The sequence below is a fragment of the Rhinatrema bivittatum genome, chromosome 2, assembly GCF_901001135.1.
Source record: "Rhinatrema bivittatum chromosome 2, aRhiBiv1.1, whole genome shotgun sequence".
NCBI lineage: Eukaryota > Metazoa > Chordata > Amphibia > Gymnophiona > Rhinatrematidae > Rhinatrema > Rhinatrema bivittatum.
Window position 1 is genome coordinate 135429040 of NC_042616.1, and position 23299 is coordinate 135452338.

At 48.3% G+C, this 23299-nt stretch overlaps 1 protein-coding gene across 1 annotated transcript in view; it reads right to left on the reverse strand.

Moving 5' to 3' along the window:
* Positions 1-23299, reverse strand: part of YME1L1 (YME1 like 1 ATPase) — a 225473-nt gene that overhangs the window by 133412 nt on the left and 68762 nt on the right. The window contains 1 exon segment of the mRNA XM_029588647.1: positions 9866-9956. Within this exon segment, the coding sequence (XP_029444507.1) occupies positions 9866-9956 (91 nt within the window).

Below are 23299 nucleotides of genomic sequence, written 5' to 3' on the forward strand. Positions count from 1 at the left end.
ACCAACCTTCAAATCTGTATCTGGAGTCTCCCACTCCCGAAGCACTAACTCCTTCACTGACTTGTGGAAAGGGAATGTCTTCACTGGCCCCCTCAAGCCCTGCATGACCGGATCCACTCCCTCATGGTCCAAATTAGCCTGGGGCTCTTTAATACCCATTTAATTTAGAACACATGGTATTAAGGGCCACAATTCCTCCCAGCGAAAAAGGCGGACCACCTTCAGATCATCTCCTTCCACAGTGTGTGCTTGATCCTGAGTGTAATCTGGTCCATGCTGTCCAAATTAGGTTCTACCCCAGATGGATCATCAGCCTCTTGAGTTTTCAGAGCTATTACCTGCATTTCCTGCAAGCAACTGACACACCAGCACTCTCCGAACTCTGGTCGCCCCACCAGATTGAGGCAAATGCGGCCTCTTGGCCATAAATGGCTCCTGCAGGTCCAGTGACTTGGGAGGGAGATGTCCAGCTGCCTTTTTTGCCAAAAAAGCCTTATGGATAAGCAAAACAAAATCCAGGGAAAAATCCCGATCTGGATCCTGCTCCAGGAGGTCTTCCTGCTCCTCCCCCAGCAGAGGATCCCGGGACCCCCAGGGCTCTGAGGGTCTTCAATCTGCCGGCAACAGCAGTGGGGACAGAGTGGTGTCCTGGTAGGCCCTGTCAGTCGTGGCAGCAAAAGATAAAATGGCCGCTGTTCCTGCCGAAATTGGGAAGACACCTTCAGGCTGCTCAGCTCCCCCCGCACTACGGTGGAGGAGCGCTGCCTGTCTGAAGCTCCCCAAGCTGTCTTCTCCCCGGGAAACGCAGCAGGAACAAGTGCCGGCAAGAGAGATGCGCTCGTCTCCCCACATGCATGCACTGCCCGCCGTGCAGCACGGTTGTAAAATTAGTTTGTAAAAAAAAAAAAAAAAAAAAGCCGCACCAGGTAGCCCGCACCGCCAAAAACAGACTTCAAGCATGACCAACATCCCCACAGAACCCGGCCAAAGCACCTGACAGGCACAACAAAAAAAACATTTAAAAAAGTGCCTCGTTTTAATTTTATACAAAAGACTTCCCTACTTGTGGCTGCAGGCTCCAACTGTCCACCTGTAGGAGGGAGGAGAGGGAACTAGCCCCACCAGTTATCTCCCCCCCTCAGCGGGTCAAGTATCTGGGCAGGCCCAGGGGTCTCTAACCCCTCCCACTCGTCCGCTCCTCTACCTGAAAGGATGGCCCCACCAGGACCTACTGACCTTCAGAGAGGGCTAAGTAGTAATCCTAACCCTAAGAATACTTTTAGAATCTTATTTTTTATTCTCCTCAGACTGCAGGATTTGCACCACCTTCCATCTGCTGGAGACAAATACTGATGGACTGCAGGTGGCACACCAGCTTAAGTGAGTGTCAGTAAAACTTTCTCTGTCTCCATCTGCTGGAAGGCAGACAAAACCCAGGAGTCTGGATTCTGGATTGATCTGGGTATGTACAAGGAACTGCTGTTTTAACTGTAAATTTCATATCATCTGCAAACCTGATCACTTCACTTGGCGCTCCTTTTCCAGATCATTAATAAATGTTAAACACAGGTCCCAGTACAAATTCCTGGGGCACTTCACTACTGACCCTTCTCCATTTGGAAAACTGATCATTTAGTTCTGCCTTCTGATTCCCGACTTTTAACCAGTTACTAATGTCTCCTATACCACAACACTATAATCCTGAAGAATCTCATGCAGGACTTTGCCATGCTAAATGTTTTCTGAAAATTCAAATATGATATATCAAACATGTTGATAAAGATGAGTCAGATAATATCTTCAAAAATGTCTAAGAGAAAACGGCTGGCCTGCCTGACAATTACCTGGAATGGGTTCGGGCAATGTATTAGATGCCAAGGGTACGCTTAAATATTAATGGCTTTCTTTCCCCCTTTTTTACCATCTCTACAGGAACAAGGCAGGGTTGCCCTCTCTTTCCCTTGCTTTTAGATTTAGCTATTGAGCCCTTAGCGAAGCCTATATGAGAACATAAGAAAATGCCATACTGGGTCAGACCAAGGGTCCATCAAGCCCAGCATCCTATTTCCAACAGTGGCCAATCCAGGCCATAAGAACCTGGCAAATATCTTAGGGTTTTGCATGGGAAGCAGAACTCAAATATCCTTATATGCCAATGATGTGCCAATGATTTACATGACTTCTCTCAAAACATCTGGAACAGCCCTTCTTAAGCTTGTTACATTATGGTTCTATGGCAGGGTATGAAGTCAGAACTGTTCCTGCTAGATCCGAAATTGTCAGTTCCAGACTCACTTAAAGAATTCTGGGAGGTGGATCAGGATTTCTATTTTTAGGGATTTTTATCCCCTGGAGTTTTAAAGAACTTTTTGAAAGAAATTGTTCTCCTATTTCCCACCTTAAACAAAAAAGAAATGCAGATGTGAGAGTCCTTACCTATCTCCTGGACTGGTAGGATACTTCCAAAGCTTCTCTTCTTGTTCCAACATGTACCCTGTTCTATAACACTGTGTGTATTTACTGAACTGAAAAAAAGTATCTTGAAATGTATTTGGCAAGGGAAGCAGGCCAGGCTGGGATTGCGGAGACTCTGGTTTCCCAAGGCACAAAGTGATATGGCTTTACCTAACCTTCGGATCTATTATTGGGCAGCCAGGCTTATTTTCATGAAGGTCTAGTCGAGACTGGGAGATGAGGCATGGCTACAGTTGAAGAAGCTCCAGGCTGAGGCGGTTAATCTCAGGGTGCTCCCCCTTCTTGCCACGCGATTCCCCCACTGGTAGACGAGTTTGCCAGACTAGCCCCATTCTCGCTCATATGATTCAAATATGGAGACAGTTTCTTAAATTTTGGGGGCAGTCAGAGGGTGATGTTTCTCATTGCCCCCATTTATGAAAACCCAATTATTTCCAGGCTTACATTCTCTCCCGTTTGTAAGGACTGGAGGGATATTGGCCTTGTGTATGTTGCTCAATTATGGGATGAAGATGGATTTCTTACTTTTCAGTCCTTAAGTGAGGACTTTGATCTGTCTCCGCACTCTTATGCCTTCTATCTTCAATTGATGGGGGGTTTACGAGACAAATTCCTTCTGGCTCAGCTGCTGCGTAAACTGGATGGGCTAGAGTCTTTTTTTGATTGATCCAGATGCGTACCAGAAGGGCATCTCCCTTATATATTTAGGTATCCTTTGTAGTAAAGTATGGTTCCCAAACACCACAGTATATAATTGACGTTTGGAAAGGAAATTAGTTCTTACCTGTTAATTTTCGTTCCTGTAGTACCACGGATCAGTCCAGACTGTGGGTTGAGCCTCCATTCCAGCAGGTGGAGACAGACCAAAACTGAAAGGATATCATATATGAGGACAGAGCCTATCCTGTAACCCTTCAGTATAACTATTGTCAAAGCAGAAAACAACAAAAACCGGAAAGCTCAATGGAGCAGAAGTAGAACGTCGTAAGATATATGGTATGACTAACCGCTCTTGCATATACTTGGTGCTTATGCAACCAAGGCTTCCGGTGTATTTGCTCAGTATTTATCTGTAAGAGAAACAAGCTTCGAGAGGTCAGGAAAAGACAACAGACAGGGAAGGGCATCTGGACTGATCCATGGTACTAAAGGAACAAAAATTAACAGTCCAGACTGTGGGATGTACTAAAGCTTCCCTAAACCGGGTGGGACCAAGACAGTCCCGCTCGAAGCACTTGTAGCCCAAAAGAACCAAAGCAGAGCTTGCACACCCAGGCAATAATGTCGATCAAAAATAGGTAAGGATGCCCAAGTGTCGAGATTGCAAATCTCAAGTGAATGTTCGCCCAGGAAGTAGCTCGAGAACGCAGTGAATGAGTCGGCAGACCCTCTGAGAACCGCCCGACCATGACAAAGATAAGCCGAGGAGATCGCTTCCTGCAACCAACGCGCTATAGTGGACTCAGAAGCCGGCTTACCCAGATTGGACCCACTCCAGGGGTCAAAGGATGTACCGATACATGAAGGCCATTGGTAACCAGGAAGTAGCGAAGTAGAACTCGTATGGCATCAAGGTAACGGAGACAGTCACCAGACGCAGGGGAAATGCGGGGAGTTCTGCCGACTGGGGGACAGGGAAGTTAGAACCTTCACCAAGAAGGAAGGGCCCGGACGAGGGATACCCCGGAGTCGGAAGATCGCAAAAAAGTACCCAACAGGACAGCACTTGGATCTCCAAACTCTGATGAGCAGAGGAGATAAAGACCAGAAGACAGTCTGAAGCGTAAGGGCCTGCAAGGTGACGCGACGGAGAGGGTCGAACAGAGCCGCACAGAGGGCCCGAAAAACCAGATTAAAACTCTATGATGGGCAAGTGGGCGAGAAGGTGGACGTAGATGCTTGACGCCCCTGAAACACCAAATCGCAGATGGGTGACTGCTCAGTGATGACCTTCCACCCGACTCAGGAGAGAGCCGAGAGGATAGACCTGTACGCGCCGAGAACGAAAGGAAAAACCCCTCGGAGAGACTGTCTTGGAAAGAAAGGACTAACTAGATCGGGGCGGAGTACGCCGAGAAACCCGACTCCACACAGACAGACTCAAACACGTTCCAGATACGCAAGTACGCCAGGAAGTCGACTGTTTCCGGGCCCGCAGCAAGGCGAAGACGACCTTCTCCCGATAGCCCTCGCACCAGAGACGTCGCCGTTCAAAAAGTCAGGATACTAGACAAGAGCGATCAGCCTGGTTGAAAATACAGGTCCCTGACTAGGAAGCAGAGGAAGATGGCGTAGCCGCAGAAGCCCGTCCGTCGCTAGGTTGAGAAAATCCGTGAATCAATGCCTGCGCGGTCCCTCGGGTGCTATCAGAACCACGGGACCCCGGTGGAGTACTATCCATCTGAGAACTTTCCCGACCAGAGACCACGGGGGGGGGGGGGGGGGGGGGGGGGGGGGGAAACGTAGAAAAGGACGTCCGCTGGCCAAGGGAGAGCCAAAGCATCTACGCCTGCCGAGCTGTGGTCCCTCCATCGGAAGAACCAATTTGCCATGGTATTGCGAAGAGTCGCCATGAGGCCCAGGTGGGAGGGAACCACCTGTCGATGAGAAAATCCATGGTTGTGTCAGAGTTCCCACTCCCTGGGATCGAGCGACTGACAAATCAGCCTGAACATTCTCCTTGCCCGCGGAGTGGGAGGCCGCTGGGCACTGTAGGTGTCGCTCTGCCCAGGCGAAGAGAAGGCTGGTGTCCAGGGCCACCCGCGGACTGCGAGCGCCACCTGGGCGATTGATGCAAGCCACGGTGGTGGAGTTGTCAGACAAGACCCGTAGCGCCTTGCTGCGGATGAGGGGAAGAAACTCCAGAAGAGCGAGGAACATCACCCGAGCCTCCAACTGCTTAATGTGCCAGCGAGATGGAGTCGCTGGCCAGATCCCCTAGGCATACTGGAAGAGGCAGACCACACCCCAGCCCGAAAGACTGGCGTCCGTGGTTACTATCGTCCACTGGGGGACTTGGAGAGGTATTGGCGGTAGCAAAAGAGGAAGGGGGGGAGCTACCCCTGTAAGTCGGCAGCAGTAGAACTGTGTGAACTGGTCCGCCAGTGGCTGCCAACGGGACAGCAAAGTTGTCTGGAACGGTCACATATGAGCAAAGGCGCAAGGGACTAGGTAGATGGTAGGGGCCAAGGAGCCCGAGATCTGCAGGCAGTCACAAGCCGTCAAAGAAGGCAGCAAGGGCAGACTCTGAAACTGGCTGAATAACTTGAGGGTCCGCACGCAAGGCAAGAAGACCTTGCCCACCCGGGTGTCGAAGTGGGCTCCCAGGTATTCTAACTCCGTGAAGGACTGAAGATTGCTCTTAGAGAAATTCAGTATCCACCCGAGAGATGCAAGAGCTAGCATGCGATACACCGCCCGCCGGTAAAGAACCTCCGCCTTGGCCCTGACGCGCCAGACGTCTAGATAAGAGTAGACAAGGAGTCCTTACCAGCGGAGAGCTGCTGTCACCAACACCCAGACATTGGTAAAGATACAAGATGCCGTTGCGAGACCAAAGGGAAGCGCCCGGAACTAGAAGTCCCGACGGAGGACGCGAACAGACTATGGCAGCCACGATGAATCGGAAAATGGAATATGCCACTGTGAAAAACGAGTGGGACGAGGAACGCTCCGGGGCAAGACGGCACGAGGACCACTCACAGGGTGTCCATGCGGAGAAGCGGGATCTTGAGAACCCGGTTGACTCTTGTGAGGTCTAAGATCGAACGAAGAAAATAGGATACTGGCCCTCGGCAAGTACGCTGTCTGGAACCGGGGCCTCCGCGCCCAGACACAGGAGCTTGGCGGGGGTTTGCTCCACCATGTGCCGCAGGGATCGACCGCATGGAAAAACAGAAAAAGATCCCGACAATCTCGAGGAAAGCGAAGACGAACCCGTCTCTGAGAACGTAGAGGACCCAGTCCGCGGAAAACAGGGAAAGGCGACTGCCCAAGAAGGGGACCGAGGAATGAGGCATGGAAACTCCAGAGTGTGTGCAGGCATAAGGATTGATCGCGTGGGCTAACCCTCGCGAAAGGGTTGGCGCCCACAAGAAGGCTGCTACAAAAACTGCGATCAAGAAGGAACAAACGCCGAGGAGTCACCGTGCCCGCGTGGGGTATACCGACTCTGGCCCCAGAAGTGTGGACGAGAGGGTATAAAGGACCGGGATGGGTTTGGACGGGCCTCGGGAAGCTAATGGCCCTTACTTTCTCCTAAGGAATCCCTAGTTGCTCAAGGTCCTGGACAAGGAACAGCTTACCTTTGAATGGCAACGTACCCCACCGTGCTGTGGAGGCCGAATCGGCCGACCAGTGGCGCAGCTAGAGGAGCAGTGTGGCGGACATCTCCTTTTGCTGGAGGCGGAGAAGAGTCGCATGCGCAGCCTCTGGCCACGGGGGGTCTCGGGCGCAGATCAAAGTTGACGTTGACCCCACCTGAGACCTGCCCGCAGCAGGAAACTGCAGCAAATAGTGGTACACACCCCCAGCACTAGGACATCAAAGTGAGCTTCACATGAGCCTCGAGCAGGCGTATCGGGGCCACTTGAAAGCCGGGAAAACTCTCCTGAAACGTGACCGCATAAGTAGTCCACGGAGGGATTATTGTTTGGTTTTTTTCCCCAAAACTAAGCATACCACCGGGAGGGGGAGCTTGTTCAGGGCACGGCCCGTCCGGGGAGCCTGCCAGCGCCTCAGGCGCAACTGTTTGGGCATGGGAGGAAAGGGGAAGGTGCTTGCCGAAACCCTGAATCCTGCCAGGACCGGGGCCATATCCGTGGGCAAAGAGGCAGTACCAGGAGTGGAAGGGTAGCTTACACAGCCGGATTGGCGATAGGATCCGGGAGTAGCGGATCCGCCGGGGGGGGGGGGGGGCACCTCCGGGACCACCCACGCCCCAAGGGACCCCGGGGGCTCCGTAGCCAGTCGAATTGTCAACGGCACGGAGCAGGGAAATTTTATTTTATTATTAATTTGTTTGTTTTTTTTGTTTGCAATATTGTTTTGTCCCGGGGGGGGGGGGGGTTAAGGGGGGACCTTCCACCTCCTCCCTGCATGCTCGCTAAAGGGGATTTACGCAGGAGGAGGGAACATGCAAATAAAAAACGAACCCAAAAAATCCCGGGAGGGGGGGCAAGGGGGTGACAAAAAAACCCTTCCTGGGGGGCCGCGGAGCTCAAATCGGGGGGGGATAGCTGCAAAAAAAAAAAAATCGGCCCCCCAGCCCCAGGGAGCTCCAAAAACGGAGCCAATAAAAAATCCAAAATGGCCACCGTTCCCGGGCTTTCCCGACCCTTCCCCACCCGGCAGGGAGGCATAGAAGAAGCCCCCTCGCAAAAAACGCGAAGGGGTGCTGGCAGAGAAGAGGCAGGCTGCCTGCCGCGGCAAAGAGCCGCTCTGAAGAAAAAAAGGCTGCAGAGAAAAAGTTTGATTGACAGCCTGGAGGCCAGGAGTGAAGCAAGGGGGAACCCTGCTGACTCCTGCCTGTCTGGCTGCTGGTTCAAGGCCTCCTGAGACCAGAAAAAGAAAAAATACTGGTCTACTGCTGCAAATAAGCTGGAGGTAGGGGAATACCTGCAACTTATAATAAAAACTGAAAGATGAAATTTCCTCTTCTATTTTATTTTTTCTTTTTACAACTAAGCGCAGCAGTCGGGTTCTAAACCCTCTCGGCAGCCGGGGGGGGGGGGGGGAGGGGGGGTGGCAAGACCCGGAGAGACTCGGTCCCCACTCCTGGAAGCGGGACGGACTCAGGCTATGCAGCGCACAAGGGGCAAAGCCCCCTTGAGACCGGCAAGAGCCGGGAGACAGAACAGTCTCCCACAGAAGAAAAAAAATCACTAAAGAAAAAGTTCCTTTAATACGAAGGAAAATAAGAATAAGTACTTGCTTGATCCGTAAGGAAAGAAGAAAGGCAGGCTGACTAGCCTAAAGCAGAGAACGAACAGTGAGCTGCTGCACCTGCTGGGAGACACACGAATACTGAAGGGTTACAGGATAGGCTCTGTCCTCATATAGGATATCCTTTCAGTTTTGGTCTGTCTCCACCTGCTGGAAAGGAGGCTCAACCCACAGTCTGGACTGATCCGGGTACATACAGGGAATATCGATTTGAACCTTTTTTTGGATCATAAAGCCTGGAAGCACATCTGGAACTCTGCACATTATATCTCCATATGTACTAAGTGGAAGGAGCTAATGGTTAAGCTATTTAACAGAACTTACTGCACCCCCATTTTTTTTTTTTACTCTAAATGCTTTCCGGATGCTGGGGTTTGCTGCTGGAGGGGGTGTAGCCAGACAGGAACATATATTCACATGCGGCGGTTCTGTCCAATGGTTGCCGCGTTCTGGGAGCAAGTTTCTCCGGAGATCGCAGACATTTTGGGTATCACTGTACAGATGACCCTGAGTTGGGGCTGCTGGGTTGTTGGAATAGATCCTTAGTCCCTGTAAAATATAGCAGTTAGTGGGACAGTTGCTTTTAATGGCACGATTTACTGTCGCTACTTTTTGGAAGACGTATTCCCTTTTGATTATTGGAAAGCACAAGTTAGGGACACTGCAGATATCAAAATGTTAAGGTTTGATCTTAAAAATGAGCAAGCTAGTATGTTAAAATCTGGAATCCATACCATGAGTTATCTGCAAGCTATGTAAGTTCGTATCCATGTCTTTGCCATACCAGCTGCCCGATTGATGTGACTTTGTAGTTTATTATTTCTCTGTGAAAGATATTTTAACTGTAGGAAGAGGTGGTGCTCCTCCTTTGTTGCCTTTGTTTGTTGTATGACATGTAAAGTTTAAAATGAAGAGTTTAAAAAAAATGTCTAATAGATTGGTAAAGCAAGACTTCCCTTTGGTAAAACCATGTTGATGATGTTTCCCCATTAAGCCATTTCTATCTATCCATAGTTACCATTTTGCCTGGCACCAATGTCAAACTCACCAGTCTAGTTTCTTGGCTCAACCTGGAGCCCTTTAAAAAAAAAAAAAGGGGAAAAAAATCACTGTTACACTGGTCAATCTCCAGTTATTAAGTATTGTGGCTATTTAAATGATAGGTTGCAGATTAGCAGCAACAGGACAGCAATTTCATGCTGGAGTTCTTTCAGAATTTTGCTGTGAATACCATCCAGTCTTGGTTAATTTATTCTTCTTTAGGATAAGGTTTTTTTTTGTTTTGTTTTTTTTTAATACTGCCACAACTAAAACTGTGAATTTTTCTTCAGTTTAACTACACCCTCTGGGTTGCATTCTTCACTGCTATCACAAATAATGATGCATGCAATCACCAAAGCAGCCATGACCACAGATTTTTAATTAACTTCTTAACTGGACGACTTACCTTTAGGAAGTTTCCCTCCCAGTACAGTAAACTTCTGAGGATTTTTCAAAAATTCTACAACTTCCTGCAGCTCTTGCTTTGCTTCTTCAACCTACATACAAAAATTATATTTTGAGTCTCACAAAATACTGTGTTCAGACCATCACTACCTATTTAAAACTGTACCACTGTGCATACAATGGTACTATTGGCATATCCATACACTGGTGCATTCATAATAAATATATGGAATGAATTGTTGCAAGACAGCAAATATGCATTGGAAACAAAGCTTCACAATTTTTTTTTATACTTTACTTAACTTGGGTAGCATCTATATTAGATCTCCCGTATTTCCCCATCAGACCAGTCCAGATGCATGGGTTTTGCCATTCAGGGTCCTGTGCAGCTTCAGCTCTCCAATATTCATTATCTCAAACTGATGGTAGAGAGATGGTGCTGCCATGTAGCTGTAAACTGCTTGGAGGAAGAAGAGTTTGCTCCTGGGGTGTGATCCTAAGGAAATCACTTTATAACAGCTGAGCTAGGTTAAATGGGGGAGGGGGAAGCTCCTTTTCTAAGTGGCCCCTAGTTTCCAGTGGTGTGTGACAAGAGACACTGGTTTCTTCTTTCCCCCACTCTTTGATGGACAGCTGCTCGAGCCAGAGACTAAGAAGGCAGTCATGCTTGACCTACTCACTCCTTGCAAAAGCTTGGTGCTGCAGCAAGAAAGGAAGAAAAAAAAAAAGAAAGAAAGAAAAATAAAGGGAGGCAGAAGAACAAAAGACGTCTTCTGAAAGATCTAGAGGTTGCAAGGCTACCCTCTCAACATCCAGGCTGTGATAGCTGGAACTCAATGTTGGGATTCACAACAATCCCCTGATCCTGAGTGATGGTTGAGGAATTCCCCACCCTGACAAGAATCCTGATGGACATCGCCTATAGGAGTGGGAACAAAATCTCCCTCAGCCAAAAGAGTGGTATGAGAATCAGTCTCCATATCTCTTCTGAACCTCAAAGGTTTTGCAATGAGCAGCAGGCCCTCCCCAATAGAGTAAAGGTGTCAGAGGCTAGTTTGCCTTGAGCCTCTTTCCTGGAACAAAAAAGAGCGGGACCTTCCTGTTCTGTAGGGGATGCAAACAGATTTATCACTCACAGAATATCTGATTTGCTACCCTCCAGTATAGGGAACATTTGTGGGTTTCCAGAAACAGACAAACTATTTACAAGGACATCTCTCCTCACCTGCTAGATACATAACAGAGGACCATCTCATAGGAGAGGTCCCAGGCCCACATCTGGACAGCCTAACACACAAATTTTGAACCTGTTACTCCCTATTTGTTGATGTAAAACATAACTATTTGACTGTCCGTCTGAACAAAAAAAACCTATAAGCCAACTTATCTATAAAAGCCTTCACAACACACCAAAAACTGTCCTTAGTGCTTGGAAGTTTACCTGATTAAAGTTTTCCAAAGCAGACCAAAAGCCTTAGGTGTAAAGCCCCTATGTATGGGCTCCCCACCCCAGGACTGATGCATCCGTAGGTAGGACAATTTGGACTGGTGCAAAGGTATACCTCTGGTCAGATTGGAATGGATTTGCCACCAGGACAGGGAAACCTAGAACAGCTGAGTAATGCAGATGCTCATCTCAAAGATCCTGAGTGGCCTGAAGCCACTGTGATCAGAGGGGCTATTGGGTTCTTATCATATGAAGACATGCCAAGAGAGTAACATGCCCCGTTGATGTCATGAGGCCCAACAACTTCAGGTCCCATGCTCATGCCTGCTGACTCATCTGAATCCTTTCTGCTGAAGATATCAATATGATAGTTGTGTTGTGGGAGGAAAATTGCCCGATGTTATGTCTAGTAGTGCTCCGATAAACTCCAATTGAGATGACTGACTCATGTGAGACTTGGGTAGTTGATGACCAACTCTCTCAACTCCAATACCTGGATGATTCTGCACAATTATTCTGTGGCACCTGCCTGAGATGTGCTCTTTACCAACCAATCATCCATGTAAGGAAAAGTACACCCCCAGTTTGCATAGATGTGCCACCACCATGGTGAGACATTTTGTGAAGATACATGAGGCTGATGCTAAGTCAAAAGGTAGTATGCCCTACTGGAGGTGATGATCCCCTACTAGAAATCTGAGATATTTTCTGGAAATCTTTATGTGGGTGTAAGCACCCTTCAGATCTAGATAGCATAGTCTGTGCCCTTATTTGAAAAAGGTAATTAAGGTACTCAGTGAAATCATTTTGGATTCCCCCCTCCCCCAAGGAATTTGTTCCAAGGTCCTTAATTCTAGGATAGGACCAAGTCTTCCTGTTTTCTTTGGCATCAGGAAATACGTGGCATAAAAATCTTCAGCCTCTTTCCCCTGGTGGAATGGGCTTGAACGCATTTGTCTCAGAGGGAGGAGAACTCCTTCTGCAGCAGTTCCTGATGTTGAGACAGGGTCTGGTTGACAGTTTGGAGAGACATCTAAGAGGTTTAATCTTTACCCCTTTCTTATTATGCTGTTAACCAACATGTCTGAAGATACACTGGGCCAACAGTTTATATATAAACTCAGCCTGCCACCAACAGGACGGACTCCCAGCATAGGTACTGGTACTGGGATCCAGGCTTTGCTCTCCATGATGCAGTCAATACCACATCCTAGATTTTGGGCTGGGGTGCTGACTAGTTTAGGGACCCTCTACTGTCTCTGGCAGGCACAAAGGGCTTACTACTGATAGGACCAAGGAGTGGAGAAAGCAGAGTTGCTTACCTGTAACAGGTGCTCTCCCAGGACAGCAGGATGTTAGTCCTCACATATGGGTGACATCATCAGATGGAGCCCCGTCACGGAACACTTTTGTCAAAGTTTCTAGAACTTTGACTGGCACACTGAGCATGCTCAGCATGCCACTAACCCTGCAGCCACCAGGGGTCCCCCTTCAGTCTCGTTTGTAGCAAAGGTACGAGCGAAAAATAAAATAAAACATAAGCAAACCCAACTCCGCAGGGTGGCGGGCAGGTTTCATGAGGACTAACATCCTGCTGTCCTGGGAGAACACCTGTTACAGGTAAGCAACTCTGCTTTCTCCCAGGACAAGCAGGATGGTAGTCCTCACATATGGGTGAATAGCAAGCTACAGGCTGAGTCATACGTATGAGGCCAAGCAGCACCGAATATGTGCAACAGGCACAACAACTGGGGTGCCGTTGGCAAGGATGAGGCAGCCTGAAATTCACAGCGGGTTGAGGTAGGACAAGATGGGTTCCTACACTGGAAACAAATTTCTTAGAACAGACTGGCCAAAGACGGAATCCTGTCGTCCAGCCTTGTCCAGGCAGTAGTGAGCTGCGAAGGTGTGGAGAAAGCTCCATGTCGCAGCCCTGCACATGTCAGCAATCGGTACTAAACGGTAGTGTGCTACTGATGTTGCCATTGCTCTGACTGAATGTGCCTTCACTCGTCCCTGCAGTGGAAGGCCTGCTTGCTGGTAACAGAATGAGATGCAGTCTGCCAACCAGTTTGACAGTGTTTGCTTGCCCACCGCATTTCCAAGTTTGTTCTTATCAAAAGAGACAAAGAGTTGGGTGGACTTCCTGTGGGCTGTAGTGCGGTCTAAATAAAACACAAGAGCACGCTTACAGTCCAAGGTGTGGAGAGCTCGTTCACCTGGGTGAGCGTGAGATCTTGGAAAGAAAGTGGGCAAGACTATGGACTGATTTAAATGGAAATCAGTTACCACCTTAGGAAGGAATTTAGGGCGAGTGCGGAGAACCATTCGGTCATGGAGGAACCTTGTGTAGGGTGAGTAGGTTACAAGGGCCTGTAACTCACCTACCCTGCAAGCAGATGTGATGGCTACTAGGAAACATACTTTCCATGTAAGGTGTCTGAGATCACAGGAGTGCATGGGCTCAAAAGGAGTGTGTATGAGCCATGCAAGTACAACTTTGAGGTCCCATGCCACGACCGGTGGCCGTAGAGGAGGCTTAAGCTGTACTAAGCCTCTCATGAAGTGACTCACCAGAGGCTGACCCGTTATCGGGGCATCCCCTATTCCTTGATGGTAAGCAGAGATGACACTAAGGGGCACTCGGATGGATGTCTGGAGACCAGATTCCGAGAGGTGCCAGAGATAATCTAACAAACTCGATGTGGGGCAAGAAAAGGGATCCAAGCCCTTCTGTATGCACCGCAAGGTAAATCTCTTCCATTTAGAGCGGTAGGATTTCCGCGTGGAAGACTTTCGTGATGCTACAAAGATGTGAGATACTACAACCACTCAATCTTTCAAGTGTCGTATCAGCCTTTCAACATCCAGGCTGTCAGAGAGAGGGCCTGGAGGCTCGGGTGGCATAACTTGCCGTGATTCTGTGTCATGAGATTGGGCGACGTGCCCACACAAATGGGGTCCTGGACAGAAAAGTCGCAAAGTATGGGAAACTAAATTTGACGCGGCCAGTACGGGGCTATGAGAATCATTAAGCCCCGGTCCTGTTGTAGCTTCACGAGAGTCTTATTAGCGGTATTGGAGGATACGCATAAAGCAGGCCTTTGTTCCAGGGACGGGCGAAGGCATCCCTGGCTGGTGGCATGCCAGTCCCTGTGCAGGAAGCAGAAGTTTTCCACTTTGTGGTTTTGACTGGACGTAAAGTGGTCAATGGTCGGATGACCCCACCGTTGGAAGATTCTGCTCGCAACAGAGGGATCCAGAAACCATTCGTGGGGTTGGAAACGTCAGCTGAGGCGGTCTGCCAAAGCATTCTGTGTGCCCGCTAGATAAATGGCTCGCAGAAGAATGGAATGCGACAGGGCCAAGGCCCAAATCTGTACTGTCTCCTGGCAAAGCAGATAAGAGATCATGCCCCCCTGTTTGTTCAGGTACCACATTGCAACTTGGTTGTCTGTTTAAATCAGGACAACTTTGTTGGAGAAGTAATCCTGAAATGCATCGCTCAAAGCTCCAGAAAGTTGATTTGATGGATTGCTTCGGCTTTTGTCCAAGTCCCTTGAGTTGGAAGGCCTTGGAAATGGGCTTCCCAACCTAGGTTGGAGGCATCCATAGTTAAGGTCACCTGAAGAGCCGGTTGCTGGAAAGGAAGACCCGCTTGTAAGTTGGCTTTGTGTGTCCACCAGGCAAGGGACAGACAAAGCTGGCTTGTTATGTGTACCATGGACGACAGCGGCTGAGTAGCTTGTTGCCATTGGGATTTCAGAGTCCATTGGGTCACTCATGGCAAGACGAGCCATAGGGGTGACATGGACTGTTGATGCCATGTGGCCGAGCAACCTTAGTAGCTGGCCAGCTGAGGCTCTTTTTTGACGGCGGATAAAGCTGGCAAGGTTGGACAGAGTAATCGCAGGGTCGTTGGGTAAGAATGCTCTGGATAGTGTCGTATCTAGGTCTGCTCCTAGAAAGGAGAGAAGATGAGATGGTGTCAATTGGGATTTGGGGTAATTTATTAGAAATCCCAACGAATTTAGAAGCCTTATGGTGAGACCGAGAGAATCGAGGACTCCTTGTTTTGATTGGCTTTTTATGAGCCAGTTGACCAGATATGGAAAAACGTATACGCCTCTGAAGTGTAACTGTGCAGCCACAACTGCCAGGCACTTTGTAAAGACTCGAGGCTAGGCCGAATGGTAGTACTTTGTATTGATAGTGACTGCGGCCCACCACAAATTGCAGATATTTGCAATGGAGGGGAGATTGCAATATGGGCGTATGCGTCTTGAAGGTCCAGAGAGCAGAGCCAATCCCCTTGTCGAAGTAGAGGAAGCATGGTGCCCAGGGATACCATCCTGAGCCGTTCCTTGCGAAGAAACGTATTCAAGACACAGAGGTCCAGAATAAGCCGGAGGCCGCCGGTCTTTTTTGGAATTAGAAAATATCTGGAGTAGAACCCTTTTCCCTGCTGATTCAGTGGAACCGGTTGCATGGCTCTGGCCGACAGAAGGGTTGAAAGCTCTGACTCGAGTTTTCCTGTGTGGTCGTCCCAACTCCAAGATGGATTGGGTGGGAAGTCCAAGGGTATTTTTGAAAATTTTAAACGGTAACCATGGGTTACAATGGACAGTGCCCACTGGTCCGTGGTGATTGGATGCCATTTTGTTGCAAAGTGGCACAAGCGGCCCCCCACTGGAATAAGGCTGCTGCTCTCTAGAAAAGAGTCAAAATCCAGACGTGGGGCCAGCTTGTGGAGCTGGCTGTGGTCTAGATGTTCTAGTCTGGTGCGCATGTCCCCTCTGAGGTGCCCGAGCCGGTCGTGCACGGGACGCAGGAGGGTTATATCTGCGTGGCCTGTAGAACTGTTTCTTGGGTTCTCTATGTGAGGCCTTGGCGCAGGGTCTCATGATGGTCCTTTAACTGGGCCAATGTGTCCTGGATCTTATCCCCAAACAGGCTGTCTCCGGTACAGGTTAGATCTGCCGGTTTGTCCTACACTTCCGGGCGTAGGTCTGACACCTTAAGTCAGGCCCAGCGTCTAGCACTGATGCCCGCTGCCCAGACACTAGATGCTTTTTCAAAAGAATTGTAGGCAACTCTGACTTCATGTTTGCCTGCTTCCAATCCTTTATGTAGGATGGAGGAAAAGGCTTCTTGTTGTTGCTGTGGTAATGTCTCCGCAATCTCCTGGACTTGTTTCCAGAGATTTCTATTATATTGGGTCATGTATAGTTGATATGCTGCAAATCACGATATCAACACGGACCCTTGGAAAATTCTTCGACCCAACGCATCCAATACTTTCTGTTCCTTATCGGGAGGAGCAGAGGAATGTGGACGTGATCGTTTAGCCTTTTTCTGAGCTGATTCCACAACTACAGAGTGGTGGTGCAGCTGACTTTTTTGAAAACCTGAGGCTGGTTGAACCAGGTAGGCAGCATCTGTCTTCATATTGACTGGGTGTACCGTACCTGGATGCTCTCACAGGCAGTGCATGAGGTCCAAAAGAACTTCATGTATTGGCATTGCCATTATTTCTCTTTTGGAGCATATACAAATTGTAAGACCTAACATTTTATGGCGAGCATCTTCCTCCGTGACCAGTGTAAAAAGTATTGTCTCAGACATCTCTTTGACAAAACTGGCAAAGGAGAGGTCTTCTGGAGGAGATCTTCACCTTTCCTCCTGCGGTGAAGGCTCAGAGCAAATCCTCAGGCATCCGTGATGAATCAACTGAGGATGCATTGTCCCATGGATTATAGGGACTTTCTCCTTCTCCCGGTGGAGCTCCCGATGGAGGAATCATACCAAAGCAGAGAGAGCAGGAAGGCATCGAGGGCATCGGCGCCGGCATCAGGGCAGATGAGGTGCACTTGGGGACTGGTAGCCCCGATGGCCTTGGCATGGGCTCCGGCATTAACGGTTCCCGTGAAGGGACATGGCCAGGAAGCGATCCTTCCTCCTCCAGAGGAACTCTGTACTGAAATTGGGACCTGCGGAGGCCTTGCTGGATGACTCAATGCCATTGTGTCCAGTGGCAGAGGAGTCGATAAGGCATCGGTTAGCGTATCGATGTGCTTGAGGAGCAGTGCCATCAAGGAAGCTGGTTCCAGGGCCAGTATGGAGGCCAGCACCAGTGGCGACTGGAAGCCTCGTAAGGCTTCTAGCACTGCCTCTTGGACCCTGCAGTCCAATTCCTCCTGGGAAGCCGGCATGGGTGGCACGGCGATCGGGGTAGGAGGCAGGGTAGCCATCACTGGAGCCCCCACGAGGGCCCATGGAGGCTCGGTGCCTGGCACCGGTGGGGAGCACCTAGGGGTCCCCAGCTCGAGGCATATCGGGGCTCCTCTCCCCAGGTGGCTCGATGGAAGTCTATGCCGCTGCAGGATTGGTGCCAGCACCGGTCAGGGATGCACATCGGTGCTGGTGTTTCCCCTCGGTGCTCGGTCCAGTCTTTCCCTGGCACAGAGGACGATGACGCCGATTTCTTCGATGGAGTCTGACACGGACGGTTCACCCTGTCCACGGTGCTCCTGGCAAATCGTCTCAGAGGTAGATGGACCTTCCACGGTCGGTGGCGCTTGAACTGGCGATGAAGCAGTATGTTTTGAAGCAAACTGCTCCATTTTGTCCAGGCGAGCATGACGGCCTTTGGGGGTCATTTGTGCACAACTGGGGCATCGACTGTATCGTGCGAGGGGCCTAATCACAAAATGCAAACATTATGCAGGTCCATTATGGACATGGTCCTTGGACACTCGGGGAATTTCCTAAACCCAGTCGCCATGTTAAAGTTTGGCAGGCGCGCATTGGGCACCGAAGCAGTAAGCCGGCAGGAACAGACCCCACGTACCGGAAAACACACTTACCAAATGTCGGAGGGAATGGAGCACAATGGGGGACCCCAGTGAAGGATTTTTTGAGAAGATAAACTTCAAATAGTTCCGTGAGGAAAGTTGTGAGAAATTTCTCACAGAGCTCCTAAACGGCAAGGTAACTGCTGCGCGGAAAAAAAGAAACTGAAGGGGGACCCCTGGTGGCTGCAGGGTTAGTGGCATGCTGGGCATGCTCAGTGTGCCAAAGTTCTAGAAACTCTGACAAAAGTGTTCCGTGACAGGGCTCCATCTGATGTCACCCATATGTGAGGACTACTATCCTGCTTGTCCTGGGAGAAAAACACCATCTCAGCTGATAGACATGTTGCCTCAGACCCTCCTAGTTGAGGAAAGTGGATTTGAAGTGCCTGAGGAGAGTTGCTGAAGCATCGCTCAGTATTCTCTGAATAAGGTCACCACTTCCTTAACCTTATATCTGAAGAAATTCTCTCAGTCATTGACACATTGGGTAGTGAAAGATATGCTTAAAAAGCACCATACAAAATCTATTTCCTCCATCGATTGTGAACAGTTTGCCAAATTGTGTTGAGAAGCAAGAGAGTTTAGACTATAGCCCACTCACATTATCATTTCAAACAATCCATACATCAGCTGGCCCAGCTAGTATTGTGGTCACGGTTTCAATCAGTAACTGCACATGAGATTGTCACCATGTCACAGTTGAACACTACATTGCTGCTTAGATCCTTACTCTTTTTGGGCTGTGCGCAGCCTAAAGGACTTCTCTGCAGAGCTACTAGTTAAATGGTTAATCCCTCTCTAGGGCAAGGGCCTGTTCCAAGGGCGCTCAAAAAAAACCACTTTGGTCCACTATGTGTTAAAGTCTTCTCTGGATGCTGCTATGCCAGCACCACCCAATTTCAATTTTGCCATCTCTGGCTAAGCTCTTGAAGAAATGTGTGCTAATCTAATTAGAATTTTTAGATTTATTTATTAGCTTTTCTATACCGATATTAGAGGGTACATCATATCAGTTTACATAAAAATTGAAGAGAAATACAATAAAACAAGGGAGGGGGAGAGGGAGCAGTGAAGAAACAGTCTGTGGAAAAGGGGGTGGAAAAAGGACAGGAAAGAAACTAACAAATGAACAGAACATTGTGGTGAACGAGCGATGACAATGTGTTAGATTCTACCAATGTGGTTTTCGCAAAGGTTAGTACAGAATTGCTGATTTCTTTGATTGATTCACTGTTGCACGAGACTGATTAAACAGCACTACTCTCTGGAGTCCTTCAATGTGTTCCTCCGCATTTGACACAATCATTCAATGTTAGTTATGCTGTAGGGATTGGGAAAATTGTGGTATACTAGTTCCAGTCTTAAATTTGAAATGATTGCACCTCTACCTGGGAAAAACCAGGTCTGACTGAAAACCAGTGCAGCAGGTGTTCCCCCAGGGATCATTCAGCAGCTCTATATTATTCAATTTTTATCTTCAACCCCTGGGTACTTTGCTAAAAGCTCTGGGCATCAGATATTAAATCTATGCAAATGATGTTCAATTTGTCTTTCCAGAGAGCACCAGTTTCACCGATACCATTGATAGCCTTGTTAATGGTCTACAGCAGAGCTTTCCAAACTGTGTGTCGGGACACATTAGTGTGTCGCCTGCAGTGTGCAGGTGTGTCGCGCAAGCCCGGTCAACTCTGACGCGAGTTTGGGCTTTTTTTTTTCTAGAGATTCACTTATTTTTTTTTTCAGTTTATGGGTTGCTTATTATTGGGTGATTTTTACTGTCAATCGCGTTTTTTGGGGGGGCTTGGTGGGTGGAACGAGCCCAGCCATCCTTGCATTGGCTGCTGCTGCCGATGAGGCCTGGCCATGAGGAGTACTGACTGCAAGCAGCAGTGTCTGGTGATCATGGAAGGGAGTGAAGCACTTAACTGGCAACAATCAAAAAGACGAGGTACATGAGTGTGGGGGCCAGACATGTGCTTGAGGGGGAGAGATATGAGTGTGTGGGGTACAGACATGTGCTGGGGGGAGAGAAATGAGTGTGTGGGGGTCAGACATGTGCTTGAGGGGGAGAGATATGAGTGTGTGGGGGCCAGACATGTGCTGGGGGGAGAGAGATGAGTGGGGGGCAAACATGCTGGGGGGACAGACATGTGCTTGAGGGGGAGAGATATGAGTGTGTGGGGTACAGACATGTGCTGGGGGGGAGAGAAATGAGTGTGTGGGGTACAGACATGTGCTGGGGGGGAGAGAAATGAGTGTGTGGGGGTCAGACATGTGCTTGAGGGGGAGAGATATGAGTGTGTGGGGTACAGACATGTGCTGGGGGGGAGAGAAATGAGTGTGTGGGGGTCAGACATGTGCTTGAGGGGGAGAGATATGAGTGTGTGGGGGCCAGACATGTGCTGGGGGGAGGAGAGAGATGAGTGTGTGGGGGACAGACAATTTGTTTTATTATTGTTTCTCATAAATTATAACAATAACATGAATCTTGGAATATATATTTTTAATATAAATTTAAGGTTTTCATGAGATAGGTTGTGTCATGAAACATTTTATTTATGTATATATTTAAGGAAACATACATAAATTGTCGAAATATGTTTCGTTCGTTTAACCTTTAACCTCTGGTTTACTAGTAGACTGAATTACTGTGTCCCGAAATTATGTTTGTCTAAAAAGTGTGTCACCAACATGAAAAGTTTGGAAAGCTCTGGTCTACAGGTTTGTCCAGTGTTTCCCATCCCTTTTCTGGAGGCACATTATCCAGTCGGGTTTTCAAAATTATCACTATGAATATACATGATAGATTTTCATACCCTGGGTCTCCAATGTATGCAAATCTCATGTATATTCGTTATGGATATCCTGAAAACCTGATTGTTTGGGAATGCCTCCAAGATAGGGTAGGGAAACACTGGGCTGGCCCAGAAGATCCTATGAATCAGTCAGGCAGTATGTCCAGATGACTTCCCATCAGTAAGGGGCAAGGGGACAGAGATTAAAATAATTTTGGAAGTCTGGGATTTAGGTATTAAGTACCCAGCTTTCCATGAAACTGCAAATTCAAGCAGTCAAAATGTTTTTATAATTTGAGGGTAACATGTAGACAGAAATACATTCTGATGCTGACTTTCGAAAAGTCATACAGGCCACTGCAGTGACTTTAATAGATTATTGTAATGTTCTCTATGCTGGGCTAGCAAGAAAATTGCCTCCATACCCTTCAGATGTTGCAAAATGCTGCTGTCAGGTTAATCACTGGGAGGCCTTGAAAACAGCGCAAGTAGTTGAGCTTGACTGGCTATCCTTTATGTGCAGGGCCAATTTCAAGGTGGTTACACTTATTTACAAGGCTTTGAGGGGTGAAAGGCCTCAGTATTTAAAATTTGTCTGTTGCTCTACAGTCCTGTTTGTGTATGGAGATCCATAAATAAGTTGTTAGCAGCTCCTTCTCCTGCTGTTTATTTGGTCTCAAACAGTGAGCATTCTATGTAATTGGGCCAATCCTGTGGAAAGCAGAGTTGCTCTCAGGGAACTAATCCGATCTCTGGAGGCCAGAATAGCAGACTTGGAGGAGCTGAAGCAGACAGAGGTACATTGATGAGACCTTCAGGGACATAGTAGCCAAGTCCCAAATCCAGTCTGGCAGCCCCAGTGCTGCCTTGGATCAGAAAGGTCTCCCAGTTGGAGATCACCACCCTGGTGTAGCAGGAAGTGATCCTGTAGCAAGGACCTGCTCTTCAGGTGATGTATTGACCTCTCACACTGAGGACAAGTCTCCCAGGACTACTGCCCAGGAGGGAAGGGTTAGGCTGGCCATCATAGTTGGCGATTCAATTATTAGAAATGTAGATAGCAGGGTGGCTAGTGGACGTGAGGACTGCCTGGTAACTTGCCTGCCTGGTGCAAAGGTGGCAGACCTCACGCGTCACCTTGATAGGATTATAGACAGTGCTGGAGAGGAGCCAGCTGTTGTGGTACATGTGGGCACCAACGACATAAGAAAATGTAAGCGAGAGGTTCTGGGAGCCAAATTTAGGATTTTAGGTAAAAAGCTGAAATCCAGAACCTCCAGGGTAGCATTCTCTGAAATACTTCCTGTTCCACGTGCAGGTCCCCAGAGGCAGGCAGAGCTCCAGAGTTTCAATGCGTGGATGAGACGATGGTGCAGGGAAGAGGGATTCGGATTTGTAAGGAACTGGGGAAACTTTTCCAAAAGGATGGGCTCCACCTTAGAGTGGAAACAAGCTGCTGGCACTAATAGACAGAGCAGCTTTTAAACTAGAAGAAAGGGAACCATGGAGCAATAGGTTCAAGGAAGTGACAAGAGAGGGAGCAATTTTAGATTTCTTAGTGGAACACAGGATTTGGTAAGAGGTAACTGTGGTGGAGCCACTTGGCAATAGTGATCATACTATGATCAAATTTGAATTAATGACTGGAAGGGGGTCAGTAAGCAAATCCTTGGCTCTACTGCTAAACTTTCAAAAAGGAAACTGAGAAAAATAGTTAGAAGAAAACTGAAAGGAGCCGCTACAAAGGTAAAAGGTGTGCAAGAGGCATGGACAATGTTAAAAAATACCATCCTAGACGCACAGTCCAGATGTATTCCACGCATTAAGAAAAGGTGGAAGGCAAAACGATTACCGGCATGGTTAAAAGGTGAGGTGAAAAAGGCTATTTTATCCAAAAGATCTTCAATCAAAAATTGGAAGGATCCATATATAGAAAGACATGGTTTAATGGAACACAGTCAACATGGATTTACCCAAGGGAAGTCCTGCCTAACAAATCTGCTTCATTTTTTTGAAGGGGTTAATAAACATGTGGATAAAGGTGAACCAGTAGATGTAGTATATTTGGATTTCCAGAAGGCATTTGACAAAGTCCCTCATGAGAGGCTTCTAAGAAAACTAAAAAGTCATGGGATAGGAGGCAATGTCCTTTCGTGGATTACAAACTGGTTAAAAGACAGGAAACAGAGAGTAGGATTAAATGGTCACTTTTCTCAGTGGAAAAAGATAAACAGTGGAGTGCCTCAGGGATCTGTACTTGGACCAGAGCTTTTCAATATATTTATAAATGATCTGGAAAGGAAGAAGACGAGTGAGGTTATCAAATTTGCCGATGATAC